The sequence below is a fragment of the Chiloscyllium plagiosum genome, unplaced genomic scaffold (genome assembly GCF_037043375.1).
Source record: "Chiloscyllium plagiosum isolate Xiang-an unplaced genomic scaffold, Cpla_swu_hap1 HiC_scaffold_1, whole genome shotgun sequence".
Lineage (NCBI taxonomy): Eukaryota > Metazoa > Chordata > Chondrichthyes > Orectolobiformes > Hemiscylliidae > Chiloscyllium > Chiloscyllium plagiosum.
The window spans coordinates 49,292,213-49,315,293 of NW_028270139.1; the positions used below are offsets into that span (position 1 = coordinate 49,292,213).

Here is a 23,081-nt window from a genome sequence, read left to right on the forward strand (position 1 = left end):
TCCAAAGCACTATTATCTTTATTGAAGCACCTTTGCTAATGAAAAGGTCTACCTATTCTAACTCACATTTGCAAATTTAACATTGGAAATCAACCAGTGCAATACCACCAGGATCAATCCTAGCATCTCAATTATTCATTATCTATACTAATGACTTGGAGGAGGCAGCACAGCATAACATATCCAAATTTGCTGTTGAGACAAAAATAGGTGGGAGCTCATGTTGTGATGAGAACATGGGGAACCTTCAAGGGGATATAGTGGAGTATGCAGGCCAAAAACCTGGCAGATGAAGTTTAATGTGAGGTTGTGCACGTTTGTAGAAAAAACTCAAAAGGCAGACTACCGTTTATATGGAAAGAAGTCCCAAAAAAGTGCAGTGTAGAAGGGCCTGGATGTTCATATTCATGGAAAAAAGTTAACATGTAGGTGCAAGCAAGTAATTAAGGTGGCAAATGAAATTTTAGCCTTCTTTGCCAAAAATTTGCAGTTTAACAATAGGGCAGTCTTATTAAATCTTTACAGGGTGTGGTGAGGTTAGACTTGGTGTGCAGTGTAATGTTTTGGCCCCCATATTTGGATTTCATTTGTTGTCACATGTACCGAAGTACACTGAAAAGCTTTGCTGACGAGCAGTACAGGCAGATTATAGTAAACAAGGATGTACAAAAGATTTAGACAGTGGTATACTTGTAACATTGCACAAGGTGTATGAGAGATATTGAAGTTAGCAAGATCAACATTGAGGTTAGAGTGTCCATTGAGCTGTCTAATAACGGTCAGAAAGAAACTGTCCCTGAACCTATTAGTGCATGTTCAGGCTTCTGTATCTTCTGCCTGACCGAAGAGACTGGAGATTACCAAGGTGTGAAGGGTCTATGTTGGCAGCCATTCCGCAGCAGCAAGCCTTGTAAATGGATCCAAGGATGGAAGGTTAGCTCCCATGATGCCTGAGCTGTACACACCATCCTCTATAGTTTCCTACAAACCTGGGCAGAGCAGCTGCCATACCAGGCCATTATGCATCAGGGCAATTTGTTTTCAATTGTGCATCTGGAGAAGTTGGTGAGGGTCCTTATGGACATGCCAAATTTTCTAAGTCAGCTGTGGAAGATGTGCCTTCTTGACTGTCACATCCTTATTTAAGAAAGGGTACACTGGCATTGGAGGTTATCCAAAATAGATTCACTAGGCTGATTCCCGGGATGACCGGTTTGAATCATCAAGAATGACAACACAGATTAGGCCTTTATTTAGTAGAGTTTAGGGGAATGAAGGGTGATCTTATTGAAATATTCAAGATTGAGCCGGTTTGGCAAGGTAGATGCTGCGACGTGGCGGCATGGTGGCACAGTGGTTAGCATTGCTGCCTCACAGCGCCTGAGACCCGGGTTCAATTCCCGCCTCAGGTGATTGACTGTGTGGAGTTTGCACGTTCTCCCAGTGTCTGCGTGGGTTTCCTCCGGGTGCTCCAGTTTCTTCCCACAGTCCAAACATGTGCAGGTCAGGTGAATTGGCCATGCTAAATTGCCCGTAGTGTTAGGTAAGGGGTAAATGTAGGGGTATGGGTGGGTTGCGCTTCGGCGGGTCGGTGTGGACTTGTTGGGCCGAAGGGCCTGTTTCCACACTGTAATGTAATCTAATCTAATCTAATTACCATTAGCCGAGGAATATCAAACTAGAGGAGAGAATATGGGGGAGCTCATTTAAAACTGAGTTTAAGGTTATTGAACGTCTGTAATTCTCCAACCCAGGCTAGTTCACAAAGTACTTAAAAAGGTAGATAGATTTTTTTGAAATGTCAATGAGCTGACAGCTATGTTAATCTGAAATGAAAGAAGATTTGAGGCTGGAGCAGGTCAACAGTGATCTTGTTGAACAGCAAACAAACTTGTGGGGCTGAATGGCCGACACATTTATGTTCTTGTTGAAAGTTTCCCATTCTGTTAATTTTAGTTATGCTTCATTTAGGATAGTTCCTTTCTCATTGCAATTGGGCTTTTCAGTCAAATGACCTGTCATTAACTGGGTCCTCTCATTTTCAACTTTTAAGTTGGATTCAGTTATTTTGTGGTCATTATTTCTTAAATGTTTCCCACAGTCCTTACATTTCCCAGACGAGGCTCAGCATTCCTTTTTTGAGTGGACTAATAGTGCACTTGCTGTACAAGTATGCAAATTCTTCCCTTTATTTACATAATGTGTGTGGTAAAGAGAGTCATAGAACTGTACAGTGCAGAAATAGACCCTTTGGTCCAACTTGCCCATGCCGACCAGACATCCTAAATTAATCTAGTCCCGTTTGCCAGCACTTGGCCCATTTCCCTCTAAACCCTTATAATTCATAACCATCCAGGTACTTTTTAAATGTTGTAATTGTACCATCCTCCACCTCCACCACCACCTCTGTCAGTTCATTCCATACATGCACCATTCTCTGCATGAGAAAGTTGCCCCCTAGGGTCGCTTTTAAATCTTTCCCTTCTCACTTTAAACCTATGCCTCTAGTTTTGGACTCCTCCACCTTGGGGAAAAGACCTTGGCTATTCACCCTATCCATGCCCCTCATGATTTTATAAATCTCTATAAAAGGTCATACCACAGCCTCTGACGCTGTATAGAGAAAATAGCCCTTATCTATTCAGCCTCTCCTGTAGCTCAAACCCTCCAGCCCTGGCAACCTGCTCATAAATCTCTTCTGAACCCTTTCAAGTTTCAGAACATTCTTCCTATAGCAGGGAGGCCAGAATTGAACACACTGTTGCAAAAGTGACCTCACTAATGCACTGTACAAGCACAACATGACTTCCCAACTCCTATACTCAATACACTAATCATGCATATTAAACACCACTTTTACTATCTTGTCTACCTGCAACTCCACTTTCAAGGAACTTTTAATCTGCCCTCTAGGCTCACTTTGTTCTGCAACACTCCCCAGGGCCCCAAATGTCCTGCCCTAGCAAAACGCAGCACCTCACATTTATCTAGATTATTCTCCATTTGCCATTCCTTGGCCCATCGGCTCATTCGATCAAGGTCTTGCTGTATTCTGAGGTAACCCCCTTCAATGTGCACTACAACATCAATTTTGGTGTCATCTGCAAATTTACTAACCATACCTCTTATATTCACATCCAAATCATTTACATAAAAAACATCAGACTCAGCACCCATCCCTGCGAGACACCACTGGTCACAGGCCTCTAGTCTGAAAAGCAACCCTCCGCTGCACCTCCATCACCAAATAAAAGTCTAGAATAATTTAGGATTGAGTTATTCACCCCTTCGGGCCTGCTCCACCATTTGACAATGTCAGTTTGTGATCTCAACTCTGCTTTCCTGTCTGCCCATCACATAGCCCTCAACTCTCTTGCCCGAAAAACCCACTCAACATGGTCATAACTGAATGCAATAACTCAACCTCTAAAGAGGAGGATCTAAAGAGACTATAAAAGATTAGGTTAAACAAGTGACATTGATCTAGCAAACAGCACAGAGCATAATGTGGAAAAATGTGCAATTACTCATTCCAAGAACAAAAAAAAGCACATCATTCAAATGGTGGGAGATCAGAGTTCTGATTTAAGGAGGATCCAGTTTGCTTGGTGCATGAATCACAAAAACCTAGCATGCTTGTACAACAAATAATCAGGAAAAGGTAACAGAATGTTATCACTTATTGCAAAGGAATTTGAATACAGAAGTAGGGAGGCTATGCATTGATTATACAAGACACTGGTGAGACCACATCAGGAATACATTACTTAAAATTGGTCACCTTGATTAAGAGGATGTAAAATGATGGAAATAATTCAGAGAAGGCTTACCAAACTAATAATTGAAATGAAATAGATGGGCTGTCTTATGAGGAAATGGAAGACGGAAAGGGGTTTATACCCACGAGGCTAGGAGAATCATAGCTGACAATCAAAAATTTAGATCCTAAAAGAGAACGTCACCTCTTACAAGGATCTAGAAGTAGTAGTTGCTACTTTTAAAAAAAAAGTCAGCCATTTAACGAAATGACGAGGTGAAATGATTCCTCACAAGGACATGAGGCAATGCAACTCTTTGAAGGGAGGTGTGGATAGATTCTTTAAAGCTAAAGGGTGAAAGGTTACGAGGGGTTGGCAGGAATGTGGATTTGTGGTTATAACCAGATTGGCCATGACTTATTAAATGGTGGAATAGGCTCGAGAAGCTGAATGACCTACTGTTGTTTATTCACATGATCTGAGGAAGAGAATTCCAAAAGATCAACAATCCTCAGCAAGATGAGAGGAAAGACCTCTTACTCTTAAACTGTATCCTCTAGCTCTATTCTTTCCAAGAGGAAACAACCACTCTGCATCCATCTTATCAATAACCCTCAATATCATATTTCAATGTATTGTTTCTTCTGAACATCAGAGAGCCTACACAGAACATGCTCAACTTTTTCCTAATAATTTCTTCATGCTGAAGTTTAACTACTTGTCATATCCTTTATTTTCAAGCACACTAGATGTGGTCTCAGCACAATCCTGTACATCTATAGTAAACCATCCTTGCGTTAATATTAAATTTCTCTTGAAATAAACAGACTATTTGTCTCTTATCAATTATATCTGCCTACTAAAGTTTCAGTGATTCACGTAGCAAAACACCCTTTTTCTGTACTAGTGAATTCTACAATCTATTTAGATCATCTAATGTTTTCATTTTTTGTGCTGAAATGGACAGGTTCACATATTCCAATTATACTCCAATTTTGAGTTTTTTGTCCATTTGTTTATCCACCTAGTTGTGTAGATGCTCTGTGCCATAGCTGTTGCACTTACCTTTACTTTTTCTCTCCTTATGTGGCAAAATGAACAGTTTTCATTCATAGACCAGTCAGTCACTTCTTCGGGTTCACAGTCTTCAAACAAAATAAGTACAAAAATATTTTACTGACTCACCAAAAAGCAAATATATTTTCTGTAATTACCAAAAAATTAACAGAAACAATCAATCATTTAGTCAAGAAAAACAAAATAGTCCTGCAGCATTATTATCCTGGACTCAAGCATGTCACTTAGATATATTTATCTGTTAGGTTGTCAGAAACCTCTTCACCTTTCACATCCTATTAAGTCTCTCAGTCATATACAGTCTCAGTCAGTCAGCATGGAGACAGACACTTTGGTCCAACTCATCCATGCCAACCGGACATCCCAATCTGAACTAGTCCCATTTGCCAGCATTTGACCTATATCCCTCCAAATAATTCCTATTCATATGCCTTTTAAAATACTGTATTTGTACTTGCCCCCACCACTTCCCTCTGGCAATTTGTTCTGTAAATGCACTAACCTCTGCATGAAAAGGTTATCCCTCGGGTCTTTTTTAATCTTTCCCCTCACTTTAAACCTACACCTTCTACTTTCAGAATCCCCCAATCCAATCTGGAAAAAGACCTTGACTATTCACCCTATCAATGCCCCTCATGGATTTTATAAAACTCATCCTTCACCACTTCAAGGGAAAAAAGCCCTCGCTTATTCACAGTGCCTCCCTATAACTCAAAACACTCCAGGCCTACCAACATTCTTGTAAATATTTCCTACACCATCTCAAGTTTAACCTTTCTAAAGGGGACCAGAATTGCACAGTACTCTAAGCGTGCCCTCACCGATGTCCTGTACAGCCGCCACATGATGTCCTAACTCCTGCACTCAATAATATGCCCAATGAGAAAACTTGTCAAACACTTTTTCACCACTCTGCTCACTTGCAACTTCACTTTCAAGGAACTATACACTTGAAACCCTATGTCTTTGTTTGGCAACACTCCCCAGGGCCCTACTATTAAAGTCCTGCCCTGGTTTGCCTTACCAAAATGCAACACCTCACATTTAACTAAATTAAACTTCATCTGCGACTCTTTGGCCTTTCTGATCATGGTCCCACCGTACTCATATTTCTTTTCACTGTCTGCTACATCACCTATTTGGTGTCAAATACATTCTTACTAACCATGTTTCCTATATTCATATCCAAATCTTTTACATAAAAATGACAAAAAAACAATGGACCCAGCACCAATCCTTGTGGCACACCACCAGACAGGCCTCCAGTCCGAAAAGCACCTCTCTATCACCACCCTGTCTCCTACCTTCAAGCCAATTTTATGTGCAATCGGTTAGCTCCCCTAACATGATCTAACGTTACTAACCAGTCTAAGCAGAGTGTTGAACACTTACTGAAGTGCACATAGACATCTACTACTCTGCTTTTAATCTTTGTCACCACTGTAAAAAAATTTATTCTAGTTAGTGAGACACTCATCAATTGCCTTTCAGCCAAAACATGTTATTCACTCATTAAGTGGCAAACTCAATTTGACATATCATTTTAAATACTGGGTTCCTTGTAACTAGGTACAATGCATCAAGCAGGCAGTACAAGTTGTATGTGCACTGAAGTCTAAATATAGACAGAGCAAATCCTGAATATTAAAAGAAAATGGCATATAGAACTCTCAACTTTTGAAAGATTGAGATTGCAAACAACTTCTTTGACAAAGTAATCCTCAGACTACAAAGGAACAAGCAGATGATATTTTCGAATAAAGCTTTCTTGGCTTTTGCACCACATATTTGGTATAACCTTCTAGTCAGCAAAGCTATTGGGAGTGCAGTTAGGCATGTTAGACTTTAAGTGACTATGACAATTAGATTAAGAATGCCAGTTTTCTAGTGGCAAGGTGTACAATTAAAGATTTTTTTTTTAAAAAAATGTCCAATAAATTCACTTTTCCATAAGCATTAAGGCAGGTATGTAAAGATTATCACTGATTTCCAGAATAACACTTGCCATATATTTGTTTACAAAACACCTTCCAAGAACAGACCTCTGGGGCTAATTGTTGGTGGATAATTAACCAAAGGCCACATTAAAATGTTCATATGCGCCTAATGGAAAATACAGGCAATTTCAGCAGAACTGGAATACAGGGAGAACTAGCCATTTGGATACAGAACTGGCTCAAAGGAAGAAGACAGAGGGTGGTGATGGAGGGTTGTTTTTCAGACTGGAGGCCTGTGACCAGTGGAATGCCACAAGGATTGGTGCTGGGCCCTCTACTTTTTGTCATTTACATAAATGATTTGGATGCGAGCATAAGAGGTACAGTTAGTAAGTTTGCAGATGACACCAAAATTGGAGGTGCAGTGGGCAGTGAAGAGGGTTACCTCCGATTACAACAGGATCTGGACCAGATGGGCCAATGGGCTGAGAAGTGGCAGATGGAGTTTAATTCAGATAAACAAGACGTGCTGCATTTAGGGAAAGCAAATCTTAACAGGACTTATACACTTAATGGTAAGGTCCTAGGGAGTGTTGCTGAACAAAGAAACCATGGAGTGCAGGTTCATAGCCCCTTGAAAGTGCAGTCGCAGGTAGATAGAATAGTGAAGACGACGTTTGGTATGCTTTCCTTTATTGGTCAGAGTGACTGAGTACAGGAGTTGGGAGGTCATGTTGCGGCTGTACAGGACATTGGTTAGGCCACTGTTGGAATATTGTGTGTAATTCTGGTCTCCTTCCTATCGGAAAGGTGTTGTGAAACTTGAAAGGGTTCAGAAAAGATTTACAAGGATGTTGCCAGGGTTGGAGGATTTGAGCTACAGGGAGAGGCTGAACAGGCTGTGGCTGTTTTCCCTGGAGCACCAGAGGCTGAGGGGTGACCTTATAGAGGTTTACAATATTATGAGGGTCATGGATAGGATAAATAGACAAAGTCTTTTCCCTGGGGTCGGGGAGTCCAGAACTAGAGGGCATAGGTTTAGGGTGAGAGGAGAAAGATATAAAAAGAGATCTAAGGGGCAACTTTTTCACAGAGGGTGGTATGTATATGGAATGAGCTGCCAGAGGAAGTGGTGGAGGCTGGTACAATTGCAACATTTAAGAGACATTTGGATGGGTATATAATAAGAAGGGTTTGGAGGGATATGGGTCGGGTGCTGGCAGGTGGGACTAGATTGGGTTGGGATATCTGGTCGGCATGGACAGGTTGGACCGAAGGATCTGTTTCCATGCTGTACATCTCTATGACTCTAATATCACAAAAAATGTTTTAAATGGCAACCTTGTAGGTGCTTTCAAGATTAGTCAATAAGAGTATAAGATTTGTTTATAGAATGCCTTTAATGTAATAAAAACTCCCAAGGCAGTTGGACAGGAGAATTAAAAACAAACATTTGACACCATGTCTCCATGAAATATCTGGGTGTTTGGCCAAAGAGGTAGGTTAAAGTGCACCCAAAGAGAGGAAGGAAAGGTAGAGATGCAGCCAGATTTAAGGAAGGAATTACAATGTTTAGAACCATAGCTACTAAATGAAAGTAATAATGATACAGCATTAAAATCAAAAGCTCTAGTACCTATAATCAGATGTGTGCAGATAGGAAGTAGTAAGGTATTGGGAGGGATTTCAAGGAGGATTTTAAAATCAAGGCATGGTTTAACAGTGAATGCAGATCAGCAAGCACAGGATGATTGGTGAATGAGGTCTCGTGTGAGTAAGCACATGGGCACGGTTTTGGTGATCTTAAATTAGGAGTAGAATGTAGACTATTTGGCAAAGAGTGCTTCTGTAAGGATTATCAAGTTATGGTAACAAAAGCATGGATGAAGATCTCTGTAGATGAGCGGAGGCAGGGGTCAAGTAAGGCAACACTATGGATATGGATACAGGAAATCTGAATGATGCCAAATATTAAAATAATAGAAACTTATCTAAGTGTGAAATTTAAGGTTATAAAAATGCTGGTCTGGTCTCAGGCGGTTGTCAGGCACAGGGACAGGGACAGGGACAGGGACAGAGTGGGTAACCCAGACCAAACTAAATGTCTTAGAATCATACAGCACGGAAACAGATCCTTTGATTCAATTCATCCATGCCAACCAGGTTTGCCAAACTAAATTGCTTCCATTTACCTGCATTTAGCTCATGTCCCTCTAAACCTTTCCTCTCCATATATGTGGGAGAAAGCGAGGACTCCAGATGCTGGAGATCAGAGTCAAAAAGTCTGGTGCTGGAAAAGCACAGCTAGTCAGGCAGCATCCGAGGAGCAGGAGAGTCGATGTTTTGAGCATAAGAGCTTATGCTCAAAACGTCGTCTCCTGTCCTCTTATGCTGCCTGACCGACTGTGCTTTTCCAGCGCTGCACTTTTGGACTCTATCCATATACCTGCCCAAATGTCTTTTATGTGTTCTAATTGTAGTTGCCGCTACCACTTCCTTGGGCACTTCATTCCATATATGCACTACCCTCTGTGTAAAAAAAGTTTTCTCCGAACATTGCAGTTGTTGGGGACCAGCTGGGGGAGGGGTTTGAGGGTGAATCCATGAGGAGTCAGAAGGGTTCAGGCAGAGTTCAGCTGACAAGCGTCAGGAGTCTGGGAATCGGATCAGGTCTAACAGGAGGGTGCTCAGACATCTGTGTGGTGTCCAAACCAAGCCAGAGGTGGGGAGTCAATGACACTCAGGGCTCAGTTTAACCATTGCCCAGTTTGCCTCTAATGTTTCCTGGGTAACTATTAAGCTCATTCAGAATCCACCAACTTTAACTCTCAGTTGGAGGCACTTGGGGTCCCAGATGCTGGGTAATTGCCCTCTGGAACTTGAATTCCCAGGACAATGCCCAGGAGAAAGTCAAGTCTGGACTTGCATATTATCCCAATGTGAGAGTCCAGTCTGCAACTATCTTGCCATCACAAGAGTTGGGCCTGTGTTTCTCTATATTAGTTCTGAATTTGTCCCCTTCAGTATTCCAAATATTGAACTGGTCTTAAAAAAAATACAAAACAGTAGACCATCTAACCAAAGTCAACAGGAAGTACAAGAAGAAAATTTAGTCTTAACAAAACAATTTTTCACCTTAAATGTTAATCCATACTTTAAAAATTCATTCAATTAAACCTATACTGCAGCAATGGATGACCTCAAAAACAAATTACACCATGCATCAGCTCCAACTAAAGCGGGATGCATACCTGCTGGAACTATCGACTATTATCTTTGTTTATGAGCAACCCATTGACATATGTGTGCAAATGTACCCAAAGTTTCAACAAGCACCAACAAAGCTGAATATATTGACCCATTATGGGATAAAAGAGGTCCTATTTGAGTAAGAGAGAAGACTAAGTCGGCAAGTGAAACTTCTGCCTGGAAACAGTATAGGTAAAGCAAGCATGTATTTCATGGACAATGCACTATTAAAAGCTTCAAGTGGAGAAGATGATTATCATTGCTGGTACAAAAGAAGTCCAACTGAATTTGGAGGAAGTTATGCTGCACGTGTTTAAAGCTCCAATTAAACTGTATTTGCAATATTGTGCAGAGTGATTCATCTCAGGAATGACGCACTAGTCTTGGGAAGGAAATATCTTCAATTGACCAGAACGACTCGTGGGATTATGAAGGTTACATACAAAAGGTAACAGTAGTATTGTGGTACACCGTGCCAAGAAAGCCAAAGGCTCTGATTTTAACTCTATTAGTTAACATGTCTGGAATAAAAAGTGAGCCTCAGTAAATGGTCACCATAAACAACCAAAACATCATAAAAACCCATGTGGCTCATTCATGCCTCTTGTGAAAAGAAATGTGTCATTCTTCTTACATCTGATTCCAGACGTACAGCGATATGGTGAATTTTAAATCATCGTCTGAAGTAGACTATGAATCTACTCATTTGTATCAAACAACTCCAAAAGAATCAAAATAGATATGAGACTAGAAAGGCCACTCACATCTATCTGGAATACAGAAAGGAAAAAAGACTATACTGCCGAGTTGAATCTTCAAATACCTTCTCAATACCATGAGGGGTGTCAGAATTGGAACAGCAGTCCCAGACTATCCAGCAGCAGACTGACATGAATTATGCATCGCAGCCCAGGTTCTAGACCTTCAAACTCCAATCTTCAATATGTTCTATCCCATCAACAGGTCAGACCAGAGGTGGCAGCACAGTGCTGGGAATGGTCCTTTACAGTCTTCAGTGACTCCAAATCACACAAAGGATTCAGTGCAAACTTGGGGTAGGGGGCTCTCCCTCAGCTAAAGAATCAGTGTTCCTTCCTGTCGAAACAATATTTAACCTAGATAGGAAAGTTCATAATATCCATAAGTAGTGCTTTCACAACTGTATTTATCAAATTGGCAAATCCTAAGGATCTACAACAGGTAGGAAAACAGATAAAACACACCATACCAAACCCTGACAATGTCACAGATGCGCCTGCCCATGATAGCTGACTAGCGGAAGTGATTAAGTTTGTGGAGACAAAATCATTAAATTTGAGTGATGCATGTCTGCAACATGGTGTTAGACTCAAAAAGTGAAGCAGTCTAAAACCTAGCATCTATGATACATTCTGGCCATCAATATCAGCAACAAAACTGTATTCAACCATAAACCGCAACCTGCAATTTCATGGTCCAGCATATTCCTCACTCTGCCATTACCATCAAGCCAAATTACCAAATCAATTTCAATGAGGACAATATGACCACAGTAGCATCAGCTCTACCTGGATATTAGCTATATCAGTCCAGTGAAGCTACAGTAAAGGACTATATGCATGCTCAGCAATGAAAGGAACATGCAATGGACAAAGCAAAGCAATCCAACAACCACAAGATCAAAACTCTACAGTTATGAATGATGGCAGAAATTAGCCAACTAGAAGACCACTCTGCATGTCAACACAAAAAAAAGCATTTGCAATTATCTGTCAGAAACTACTAAATTTGGTGGTCCACTTCAGCCTCCTCCTGAGGGAACCTGCTTTTAAATAGTTAGTTTTTAAGGCATGGTGCTCATGTCATTGGGTGAGTAATCCAGAATGGACATGGACTTGAATCCCACAATGGCAGATGGTATATACTGAACTCAGTAGAAATCTGTAATAAAGAAACTAGCCTAATGACGACAACATATTCATTTAATCGTCAAAGACCTATCTGATTTACTGTTTTTTAGGGAAGGAAATTTGTCATCCTTACTTCGTCTGACATACTGACATAAACAGTAATACTTCTAACTGCCCCCAAGCAATTAAGGATGGATGATATATACTGGTCTGGCCAGCAACAACCACACCCCACGAATGAACAGTACAGTACAGGAACAACCACTATGTCCCACTATGTCTGCGCCAGCACATGACACCTTTCTAAATTAAAAAACCTTTTGCCTTTATGCATTCCATATTCCTCTATTCACTGTCTGTTCGTGCATCTGTCAAATATCACCTCTTCAATATTACTACGGTTATCTGCTTCCAACTCCTCTGACATGACATTCCAGGCACTTAACACCCTCTGTATTAAAGAAAACTTGCCTCTTGTCTCCTTTAAAACTCTCTCTTTTACCTTAAGCCTATATTCCTTAGTATTTGACATTTCTACCCTGGGAAAAAAAGACACCATCGATCCATGCCTCAGAAGTTTCACAACATTCAATCAGGCAGTCCCTTAGCCTCTGATATTTTATTGAAAACAAATCAAATTTGTCCCATCTCTCCTCATAGCTAATACCCTCGAAACCAGACAGCATTCTGGTAAACTCTTTCTGTACCCTTTCCAAAGTCTCCAAATCCTTTCGGTAGTGTGGCGACCAGAACTGTGTGCAATATTCAAAACTTGGCCAAACTAAAGTTTGCATAGCTTCAACATGTCTTGCCAATTTTGTACTCCATGCCCTGACCAACGAAGGCAAACATGCCATATTCCTCCTTGGCTAAGTGAGTGGATAAGGTGGTCACAGTCAGGGAACAGCAGACCTGTATGCTTAGATCTCTCCTAAGGGTTCTGCCATTTACTGTATGTTTCCCTCCTGCATTAAACCTTCCATAATGCATCACCTTATCTGTACAGATTAAAGTCCATCTGCCATTTTTCTGCCCAAGTCTCCGGCCTACTTCCTGCTGCAGCACCTGACAATCCTCCTCACTTTCCACAGTTCCTCCAATCTTTGCATAATCCGTAAACTTACTAATCAAACCTATATTCGCCTCCACATCATTTGTATGTATTACAAACAAGAGAGGTCCCAGTGCTAATTCTCATGGAACACTACTGGTCACTGATCTCCGATCACAAAAACACCCTTCCCACTGCTACAGTCTATGACCACGCCAGTCCTGTATCCAACTCACTAGTTCACTACTGATCACATATGACTTCACCTTCTGTGTCAACTTGCCATGTCAAAAGGTCTTGCTAAAGTCCATGTAGACATCAATGACCCTGCCTTCAAACATCATGTTACTTCTTAAAAAACCTCAAATCAATTTTTGAAAAACACAACCACCCCAGCACAAAGCCATATTGACTATTGCTATTAAATCCATATTTTTCTAGATGTGAGTAATGAATGAACAAAATTATAAAAACTGATTTTCAATCCATTCAGTCTCTAAACTAGATATCTAGGACCTCTTACTTTCTAAAGTGTAGAGGCTTCTAGTCCAACAATGCTTCAATTATAAAAGTCTAACTTGGGCCATTCCCAACTTCCTCCAATTCAACTCCCTCTGATCTCCGACTGTGACCTCTGGCACATCCCCAGTCACTCTTTTCAGCTGTCTAGGCCATGCGCCGTGGAATTCCCTTATTAAACCTCCTTCTCCTGTCCTTATTTTTATGGTACCAAAAACCTACATTTCTGGCCAAGTTTAATGTCACCTGGCTGAACATTTATTCTCGCACCGGAGAGTCATAAGAAGCTACTTCAATGTAAAACATCCAGTTTGCAAAACATCCTGAACTGAAGTGTTTAGCTAGAAATCTGCACTGGGTATAGAAAGGTGAAAAATCCAAAGTCTCAGTTGCAAGAGTCAAAGAAAACACTTTGCAGCTCACAGGATTAAAAGTGAAAAGCAATCAAATTAACCTACAAATGTGATGGGTATGGAAAATTTCTCGTTATTAACTACGAACTGGTGGTATTGGCGAGTAGATGGGATTTTGTTTACCAGGTAATTAAAGTCAGTTAAAAACTGTTATATATACACACAGAACATGGCTTAATTTATTTCTTTTGCGGAATAAACTTGCCTTATTGTTGAAACCAAACTTGCAGCCTTGTTCTTGGTTGCTTATGTGTCAGTAAAAGACTTCCACATTTAAAAAAAAAAATCTATGAAGCCACAGGTCATTCTGGAATCTGACTTTTCCACTGGTAACATCAGCTGGGATCACAACACAAGTAGAAATGATTTGACAATTCCAAAATAGATTGATACAATTATTTTGTTTCATAACCTAGTCATGAGTCTCCGACTCGCAGTCAGTTTATCTGGAAGCATTTGAAAATCTGAAAACCTTTAACAAACTGGAAAGTTGCTGTCACACAAAGTTAAAGACAAGTAGGGGAAAATTGTTGAAATAAATACAAGGCTTATAAGAGGCAGAGTCCAAAATTCAGGAACTTTCAACTTTTCCTGTATTTAAAAATATATTGTTGAAGAGCCTGGGCACTACAGAAAATAAAATAGCTGGTGTTTTGGTGGTAGGACAGAATATATGAGGCTTTAAAACTCAGTACAGGGCCAAGAACCCCTATATTACACATATAGTCTGGTTTAATAAACAGTCCAAGGGCAGTGGAGTTGCTAAAATGGCCTGACAATGGTAATTTTAAACTTTTGATGAAGTGAAGAATTACTGTAGGACAATACCACAAAGTCTCCACAAGAAGATGAAGTATGGAGGTTGTAGGTTTCTGAATTTTAGAAAACGTTTTCATTTCTTCAACTGGCAATCAGTTGTATTCAGATTTTGGACTCTCAGCTTTGCATACCTTGCGTCAATCTCTAGCCAAACACTGCTGGTCTGGAAGAAATCACAACTTGACCAGGAGCAGGTAGGTGGGGTTAGTCAAGTTTGGAATTATGTTCGCCGCAGACTGGTTGGATCAGAGGGTCTGTTTCTGTGCTAAATAACTCTATGAAGCCTGTCCACTAAGGGAACTTATTCCCTTAACTGGTCTGAACAGACTTCTTTTTCCTCGGAGAGAATTTTCTTGCAATCACTTAAGGAACCAACAAATGTACAGAAATCTTTGGAACTTGGTGGCATTAATTACCTGTGTCTTCAAACTCCAAATGTATGATACAGTCAAAGTCCAATCTTTAATCCTTCCGTGAGCTTGCATCATCCTATTTATGGAGTCTCCTTCAGATGCCCTGTTATGTCAACTCCAACTCTGTGCCTTTTCCCTTCCCACCCCCAGCCTTCTATTATTCTAATGAAGTAGTCAGCTAGGTTTTACAAACTTCTCCACCTTTCAATCCTATTAAATCTCTCGGAGTGTATAAAGTCAGAGTCACACTGCACAGAAACAGATCCTTCCGTCCAACTCATCCACGCAAACCAGACATCCCAATCTGACTTAGTCCCATTTGCCAGCATTTGGCCCATATCCCTCTGAACACTTTCAATTCATGTACCCATCCAGGTGCCTTTTAAATATGGTAATGGAATCCACATCCACCACTTCCTCTGGCAGCTCGTTCCATACACGCACCATTCTCTGCAAGAAAACATTACCCCTCAGGTTCTTTTAAATTTTTCCCCTCTCACCTTCAACCTATGTCCTCTAGTTTTAGATTCCCCCACCCTAGGAAAAAGACCTTGGATATTCACCCTATCCATCCAATGATTTTATAAACGTCTAAGGTACTACTCAGGCTGCAAGGAAATAAGACACAGCTGATTCAGCTTCTCCCTATTGTTCAAAGCCTCAGTTCCAGTAACATCCTTGTAAATCTTTTTTGCACTGTCTCAAGTTTAACAAAAACCCCTATAGAAGGGCAACCAGAATTGTACACAGTATTCCAAAAGTGGACTCATTAATATCCTGAAAAACAACATGACATCCCAACTCTTATACTCAATGCACTGACCAATGAAGGCAAGCATGCCAAATGCCTTCTTCAAAATTCTGGCAGCTTTTGTAACTGAATGAGAACGCATTCCAAAAACAAAATGATTTTCATCTGCTAAGCAAGGGCTAACTCTCAAGAACTAGCCACACAAAAGCTTTCAGGCGTATGAAGCAATTTGCCTAACCGGTATATCCCAAATATCAACAACATAAATCTCTCAAATTATATTGCATCAGTACAGTCCTGTGCTTGCCACTATTTACATGGATGAATGCAGGAAGCTGGAGCTTCATTTCTAAATTTCTACAAGGGTTTACAAACCAGAGCCAGATTTCTTTCTCCCCCCAAGGATTTTGTAATGCAGGAGCAAATCAACTCACTGCTGCAACACTCCAGTGTCATGGGGTAGAATTACCTTATCAATTAACTAGAATCAAAATATTCTGGAATTATATGTCTTCACCGCTGAAGTCTCCCCAAACTGTTAGCAATAGAGGATAGTCATTGGTTAGAGTCTTACTCATGAAATCTTAGCATTTGCAAGTTTTATTTCTTCCTTTCATTAATTAATAACTATACAAATGCAGCTCATTGCTATCTCAGCAGTTATCAACTGACTTAATTGATCAGATTGCTATAATTCAGTACCACTCAACATTACACTTTTATTTAAGTATACCAAATGCTAAAGGTTAACTGTTTTTAAAATTTAGTAAAAAATTCTAAACAAATGATGCAGAATTATGGTGAGTTATGTAAAATTCCTATATACAGAAAATTATTACACACACCCCAAATGTACACATGTGGGAATATGCACCATTATATAAATTGTTTTACGTCAAGAAATTCAATTGCATCAGTTAAATTTCATGGAAAAGGAGATGGGAAGTTTAAGTACTGAAGCAATCAGTCCATATCAAATGCAGCAAAACTTGGACAATATCCACATCTAGGCTGAAAAGTAGCAATATTTATGCCACACAAATGCTACGCAATGACCACTATCAATAAGAGGCACTCTCATAATTGGCCTTTGACATTCAATAGCAATACCATCACAAACTCCAGTGTTAAAAAGGGTGGGGCGTGGAGCGGGTAGGACGATATTGATCAGAAACTGAACTTGGACTAGTAAATAAATATAGTAACAAGATCAGGTCAGAGGCTAAGAACATTGCAGTGAGTAACTTCCGCACCCCCCCCCCCCCCAACTCCCCAGATCCTGTCCACCACCTAAAAGGTACAAGTCAGGAGTGTGATGGAATACTCCCCACTTTTCTGTATGATGCAGCTCCAAAATGCTGGTCACCATTCAGGACAAAGCAAACGGCTTGACTGGCACTAAAGGATCCATTCTCTCCACAAAGAGCAGCAGTGTGTTTCTTTAGAAATTCACCAAAACTCATGACCACTACCACCTGGAATGATCAACATAGCACATACACTAGTAGGTGCAAGCTCCCTCCAAGCTAGTCTCTCAGAACGTAGGACAATACAGGCCTTCAGCCCATTATACCTGCACTGACTATTCCATTCTAAACCAATACTATCTGCCTGCACATGGCCCATATCCATCTCACCCCTTCCTTTTCATATGTTTAAGTGCCTCTTAAACATTGCTATCAAAGGTTTCCACCACCTCTCATGACAACACATTCCAGGTACCTACCACCCTCTTTAAAAGATGTGCAAGGCACTTTTTTATTTAACATTTCCCCTCACTTTAAAATCCATGCCCACATAGAATTTAACATTTCTAACCTGGAAAAAAAAAGACCGACTAGCCATCCTATCCATGCCTCTCAATTTTACATACTTATATCAGGTTGCACCTCGGCCTCTAACACTCTAGCGAAGACAACAAAAGTTTGTCTAATGTCTTCTTATAACTAATACAGTCCAATCCAGGCAATCTTGGTAACCCTTTGAACCTTCTCCAAGGCCTACACATCCTTCTGCGGACAATACTCCAAATGTGACTTAACCAAGTTTTATGTAGCTACAACATGATTTGTTAACTTTTATACTCAATGCTCCGACCGACAAAGGCAAGCATACAGTGTCGCCATTCCTTCAATGTCACTGGGTCAAACTCCTGGAATTGCCTCCCTCGGTGTCATGTGGGTTTACTTACAGCAGAGGGTCAAAGTGGCAGCTGCTCACCACCTCCCCAAAGGCCACTAGCAATGGCCAACAAATGCTGGCCCAGCCAGTGATGCTCACATCCCAGGAGTGAATAAAACAAAACGGATAGCAACAAGATGGAAATAATTACACAAAATGTGAATCTAGTTTTAGAAAGACTAATTCAACTGTATGCTTAATATTCAACTGTATAACTGCCAGTACATTGAAAAAGGAGGTATTACAGTAAATAGACTTAGCATATTAATCTTTTTTTTGGATAGTTAGGAAATAGTACACGGAGAAAGCAAAACATGCTATCAGTTGGATGCATGCAAACTAGAATTTGATGTTTGCACATTTTCCAAAAAGGTATAGCTCTAATAAAATCAGTAAGTTAATTGAAGCTCAAGCCTCTAAAGTTACAGATGGCACTTAAAACAACCAAATTAGCAAGGGCGGGGTTGTCGGGATGTGAGGAGAAAGAAGCTTGAAATTTTTAAATTCTTAAAAATTAACTGAAACCTGCAACTATGTTTTCACTCAAACCATGAAAACAACTAAAATTCAATTACAGCATAAATCACAATTTAAAATTTACATTTAATAACCAAATTTGTTCCGATGATCATATTCAAAAAAACATTTTACCATCAAATAAACTGAGGTCTCGGAGTAACCTTGGTCCATAAAGCCCTTCCAAGATGCTTTCGAATCCTGTAATCAAAATGTTAATATGTTAGCTCACAAAGCAAAAGAATACATTGACACAAAGTATTAAATGAACTTTATCACGACCAAGATTGCATCAATACTCTCAACATAATGTCTGAACACAATTTAACATTTTTCTGCAAGTATAGTTAGTGCTTCAGCTAAAACTGTATTGTTCTTACAGTGCTGCTTGTGGTACCAGCAACTGACAGGTGAGGTGCAGGAGCGAACTTCAAGCACTCATGCAGTGTGGGTAGTGCTTGCACAGAGTCGAAAGACTCAAGGTTCTAGATGACATAATAAAGACCAACACTGAAGAGAGCTGCATTGTCAGATCTGCTGTGTTTGAAAGAGACTTATAGGGTGGATGTCAAAATTTGATTGACAATATTCACATAGCTCAGTGTATAGTCAAAATTTTTCCTTTATTCAAGATGACCAAAGGAGAATCATTCAAGCAATCTCATTTGTCTATGACTTGATGCATATAAAGTGGCCTCTACATTTACCATTATAAAAAAGTGACTACAGTTCAAAGAAGTGATCTGTTCATCTTGAAGTGCTTGGGATGCTTGGAGGTCTTTACAAATAACTCTTCCTGAGGTAAGTTCTAAAATTCTAAAACTTGTAATTCACCAGCTTAATATCCACAGTTGAACCATTACAGCTGCTGCAGCTAAAATGCAATTTTACCACATTAAAGAGAGATCTTTGAGTTACATAAAGCTCTGGATAATGTAAATAAAAGTGTATATATGCTCTTCAAAGTCAAACAATTTAATCACTTCAGTCCAAAAAGTTGACTGTACACATAGATGCTGGAAGCTTTCAGAAGACAGGATCATTTCACAAAAATAACTGTTGGTCCTGTAAGGGAATCTGAAGCTGGCAACCAGCACTAAAACGAAGAGTGCTCTCTAGAGTAACCTTCCCAGTCCTGTGGGATCAAAGCCAATGTAGGAGGTTGAGATTCATATAGGTGGAAGTGCTAAGGGGCACTGGAAGTGTGGAAGAAACCAGGATAATAAAACCTCCACAATAGAGAAAAGATAGCTACATGGGAAGATGTTGTCATTCATAGCCTGTTTTCAGAAATCTGAAGTGTTTCTCCAATAGGACAATATTTTGGAGAGAGATAAAGACAGATGATTGATAGCAGAGTTCAAAGTGGAAGTGGAATATGAGATAGTTGGGATTGCCATTGGCAAGGAAGTAGTGACGGGGCTTGCTAGACTTTAGTGGTCACTCAACACATGCCAAAAGAGTCAGAATGCACATTAGCAGACTCATATTTTTACTAATCTACAATTTAATTGACTTAGTTACTTGAAGGCAGCCAAAAAAAAAAAATCAGTTTTGATTTTTATAATGATGGTTTAACAACAAATTGTTCTATGCAAATTTGGATATTCGCATAGGGAAGTACCTAACACTAAAGCAACATTTCTTTTAGAAAATGTCTATTTCAACAGATATTAAAACTATGTATAGTTAAACAAAGGTAGAAACAGACACTGCACTCGTTAACTGAACAAGATTTTTCTTAAAAAACTTAAGATTTAATTCTTCAATCCTGCCCATTACAACTAGAGTATTGGAAAAGCTACCAATGATCTCAACACACTGTACTTTAGGAGAGAGTCACAGCTATCTAAAAGAGTTATATTCAAAGGTGCATTTGGATGTGTTATGATTAGGACTGAGCTCAACTATTCACATTTACACAAGATAGCAATGCATATCTGGTTATTGTCTATTATACCATGAGCATGATCAACAAACATTAAATTTGAATATAGAGTTAACTAACTGAAAATAAATTCATAGACTGTAGCATTACACCTTCCAAAAACCTGGACAACATTGTGCCTGCAAGGTCCAGTTCTACCTTCTACCAGCTTTTTGAATCCTCCATATGCTAAATTATCAGAAAGTGCGCAGTTGCACCCAACTGATCAACAGTAGAAAGGCACTGGACCACTAAAAAATCAACAGAGTGAAGAAAGTGACAGTCATCCTGTTCACAATGAATGGAAATGAGCAGCACTTAAATATGAACTATTATTAAGACTGGGAAGTGCTGAGCCTCACTGACAAGAAAACAAAACAGGGTACAGACAGACCAACTGTGAGCCATATTTTTACTTGGGGAGAGGATATTTTGCCTTTGAGAGATGTATTCTGTCCTGTTTTTCTTGCAAGGGGGTATTGTCACAGTGGTGGCAACATATCTCCTTCAGACAGGCAGTTAGTAAATAGGTGAATTATCTGTGGATGTTTCTTTTTAAAGCTAGACAAGAGAATCATGAGTAGGTGGGGGTCAGGCTCACAAACCCAAAGGAATTTTAAAAGCTAGTTGATGGTTTTCGTTGCTGCTCAACTGAAGTTTTAGACAGACAGGCTTCTTAAAAAATCTGGAGGGTAGATTGTTTCTTTTGGTTTTCTTTCTACTAGACAGGAGAGATAGCATGCGAGACTGATAACCGTGTTTGTGGGATGCTATCTATACTAGAACAGTTGATTAGTGGTTAAATAATACATTATCTTGTTACATATTTGAATAAAGTTATGTCAATTCTTCTTTTTGTTGTATTTTAACTGTGTTGTAAGAATAAAATGTGTTGATTAAAGCTTAGTGGTGGACGAATCAAAACATGTATGGAACAAAGCACCTTACACTTGCCTTTTTAGAAAAATCTAAAATATAACGTCTAGGCTATCTCCGTAATATACTTTGGCGGGGGGGGGAGGTCTGGCCTAGTCTCCCTCCTCCTCCTCCCCCAGTATATTACGGAGTTGAATCATTAAAAAAGGTTAGCATGGAGGATAAAGCAATAAGTAAGGCATGAACGAGATCTCGAATTCAACAAAGCATTTTGGAATTTGGAACTCACCCAGATGTGCAGTGGTCTGGCATTACATGGTGGCAACTGACATAGGCAGACAGTATATCTGGGTTCCAGTGAGGAACACTTTTGGTGGTGGAAGCTGCTTGCATGTTGATGGAGTTAGCTACCAGTTTGTTTACCAACATCTATGCCAAAGTGGTGTGTTGCTCTGTGTTTTTAAACATGTTGTTGCATTTAGTTCCAAGGGGTTTCTCCACCCTGAATAACACCCATTCTGAAGTATTTGGACAGCCTCCGTCCACGGTGTGGAAAGAGAATAATATCCCTACTTTAAAACTCCTCACCTTCCACCACAGCTTTGGAAAACCTGATCAACGTAATTTCCCATGTTATCTAATGTTTAACGCATAGGCAAAATTCCTAATGATCAAAAATAAATTTTACTTGCAATAGTTAATTGCAATGATTTTGTGGCCCGTTGCATGTAGCTAAAGACCATCACGGTTAGTGCTAGCTGCACACAGCAATCTTTACAATGAACAAATGGCACAAAGTTAGCATGCATGCCTGTAATGGGCAAATTGCTGAAGAGGATTTGAGACAGGATTTATAATTACTTGGAAAACTATAGTTTGATTAAAGATAGCATGGCTTTAAGGGGGGCAGGTCATGCCTCACAAACCTGACTGAATTCAGAGGGTGCAACAAAACTCATTAATGAAGGTAGAGCAGTGGATATAGTGCATGTGGATTTTAACAAGGTGTTTGATAAGGTTTCCCATGGTAGACTCATTTAGGAAGCAAGGGATACAGGGAAATCTGACTGCCTGCATACAGAGCTGGCTGGCCCACAGAAGACAGGTGGTGGTTACAGATGGAAAGTATTCACCCTGGAGCTTGGTTACCAGTAATGTTCCACAGGTATCGGTTCTGGGACCTCTCCTCTTTATGATTCTTATAACTGATGAGGAAAATTAAGTGGAAGGGTTGGTTAGTAGACTTGCCTGTAACATGAGGGTTGGTGGAGTGGTGGATAGTGTGGAGGGCTGTTGTAGGTTGACAGGGTGCAGAACTGGGCCGGTAAGTGGCAGATGGAGTACAACTTAGAAAAGTGTGAAGTGATTAATTTCGGAAGGTTGAATTTGAATGCAGAATACAGGGTTAAAGGCAAGATTCTTGGCAGTGTGGAGGAGTAGAGGGATTTGGAATCCATGTCCATAGACCCCTCGAAGTTGCCACCCAAGTTGACAGTTGTTAAGAAGGCATAAGTAGGCTTTCATTATCAGGGGATTGAATTTAAGAGCTAGGAAGTTATTCTGCAGCTCTTTAGAGGCCTGGTTGGATGACACTTTGAGTGTTGTGTTCAGTTCTGGTAGCCTCTTATAGGAAGAATGTGGAAGCTTTAGAGAGGGTGCAGAGGAGATTTATCTGGGTGCTGCCTGCTGTTTAGGGCATATCTTA

General features: G+C 40.1%; 1 protein-coding gene across 4 annotated transcripts in view; it reads right to left on the reverse strand.

Moving 5' to 3' along the window:
- The window catches only part of lcorl (ligand dependent nuclear receptor corepressor-like), a 119,037-nt gene that overhangs the window by 77,378 nt on the left and 18,578 nt on the right, over window positions 1-23,081 (reverse strand). For all 4 annotated transcript variants that reach the window (XM_043694096.2, XM_043694090.2, XM_043694105.2 and 1 more), the window contains exons 2-3: window positions 18,709-18,774; window positions 4,824-4,903 (exon numbers count right to left, since the gene is read on the reverse strand). In XM_043694096.2, coding sequence (XP_043550031.2) covers window positions 4,824-4,903; window positions 18,709-18,774 — 146 coding nt within the window. The remainder of the gene's footprint in view (window positions 1-4,823; window positions 4,904-18,708; window positions 18,775-23,081) is intronic.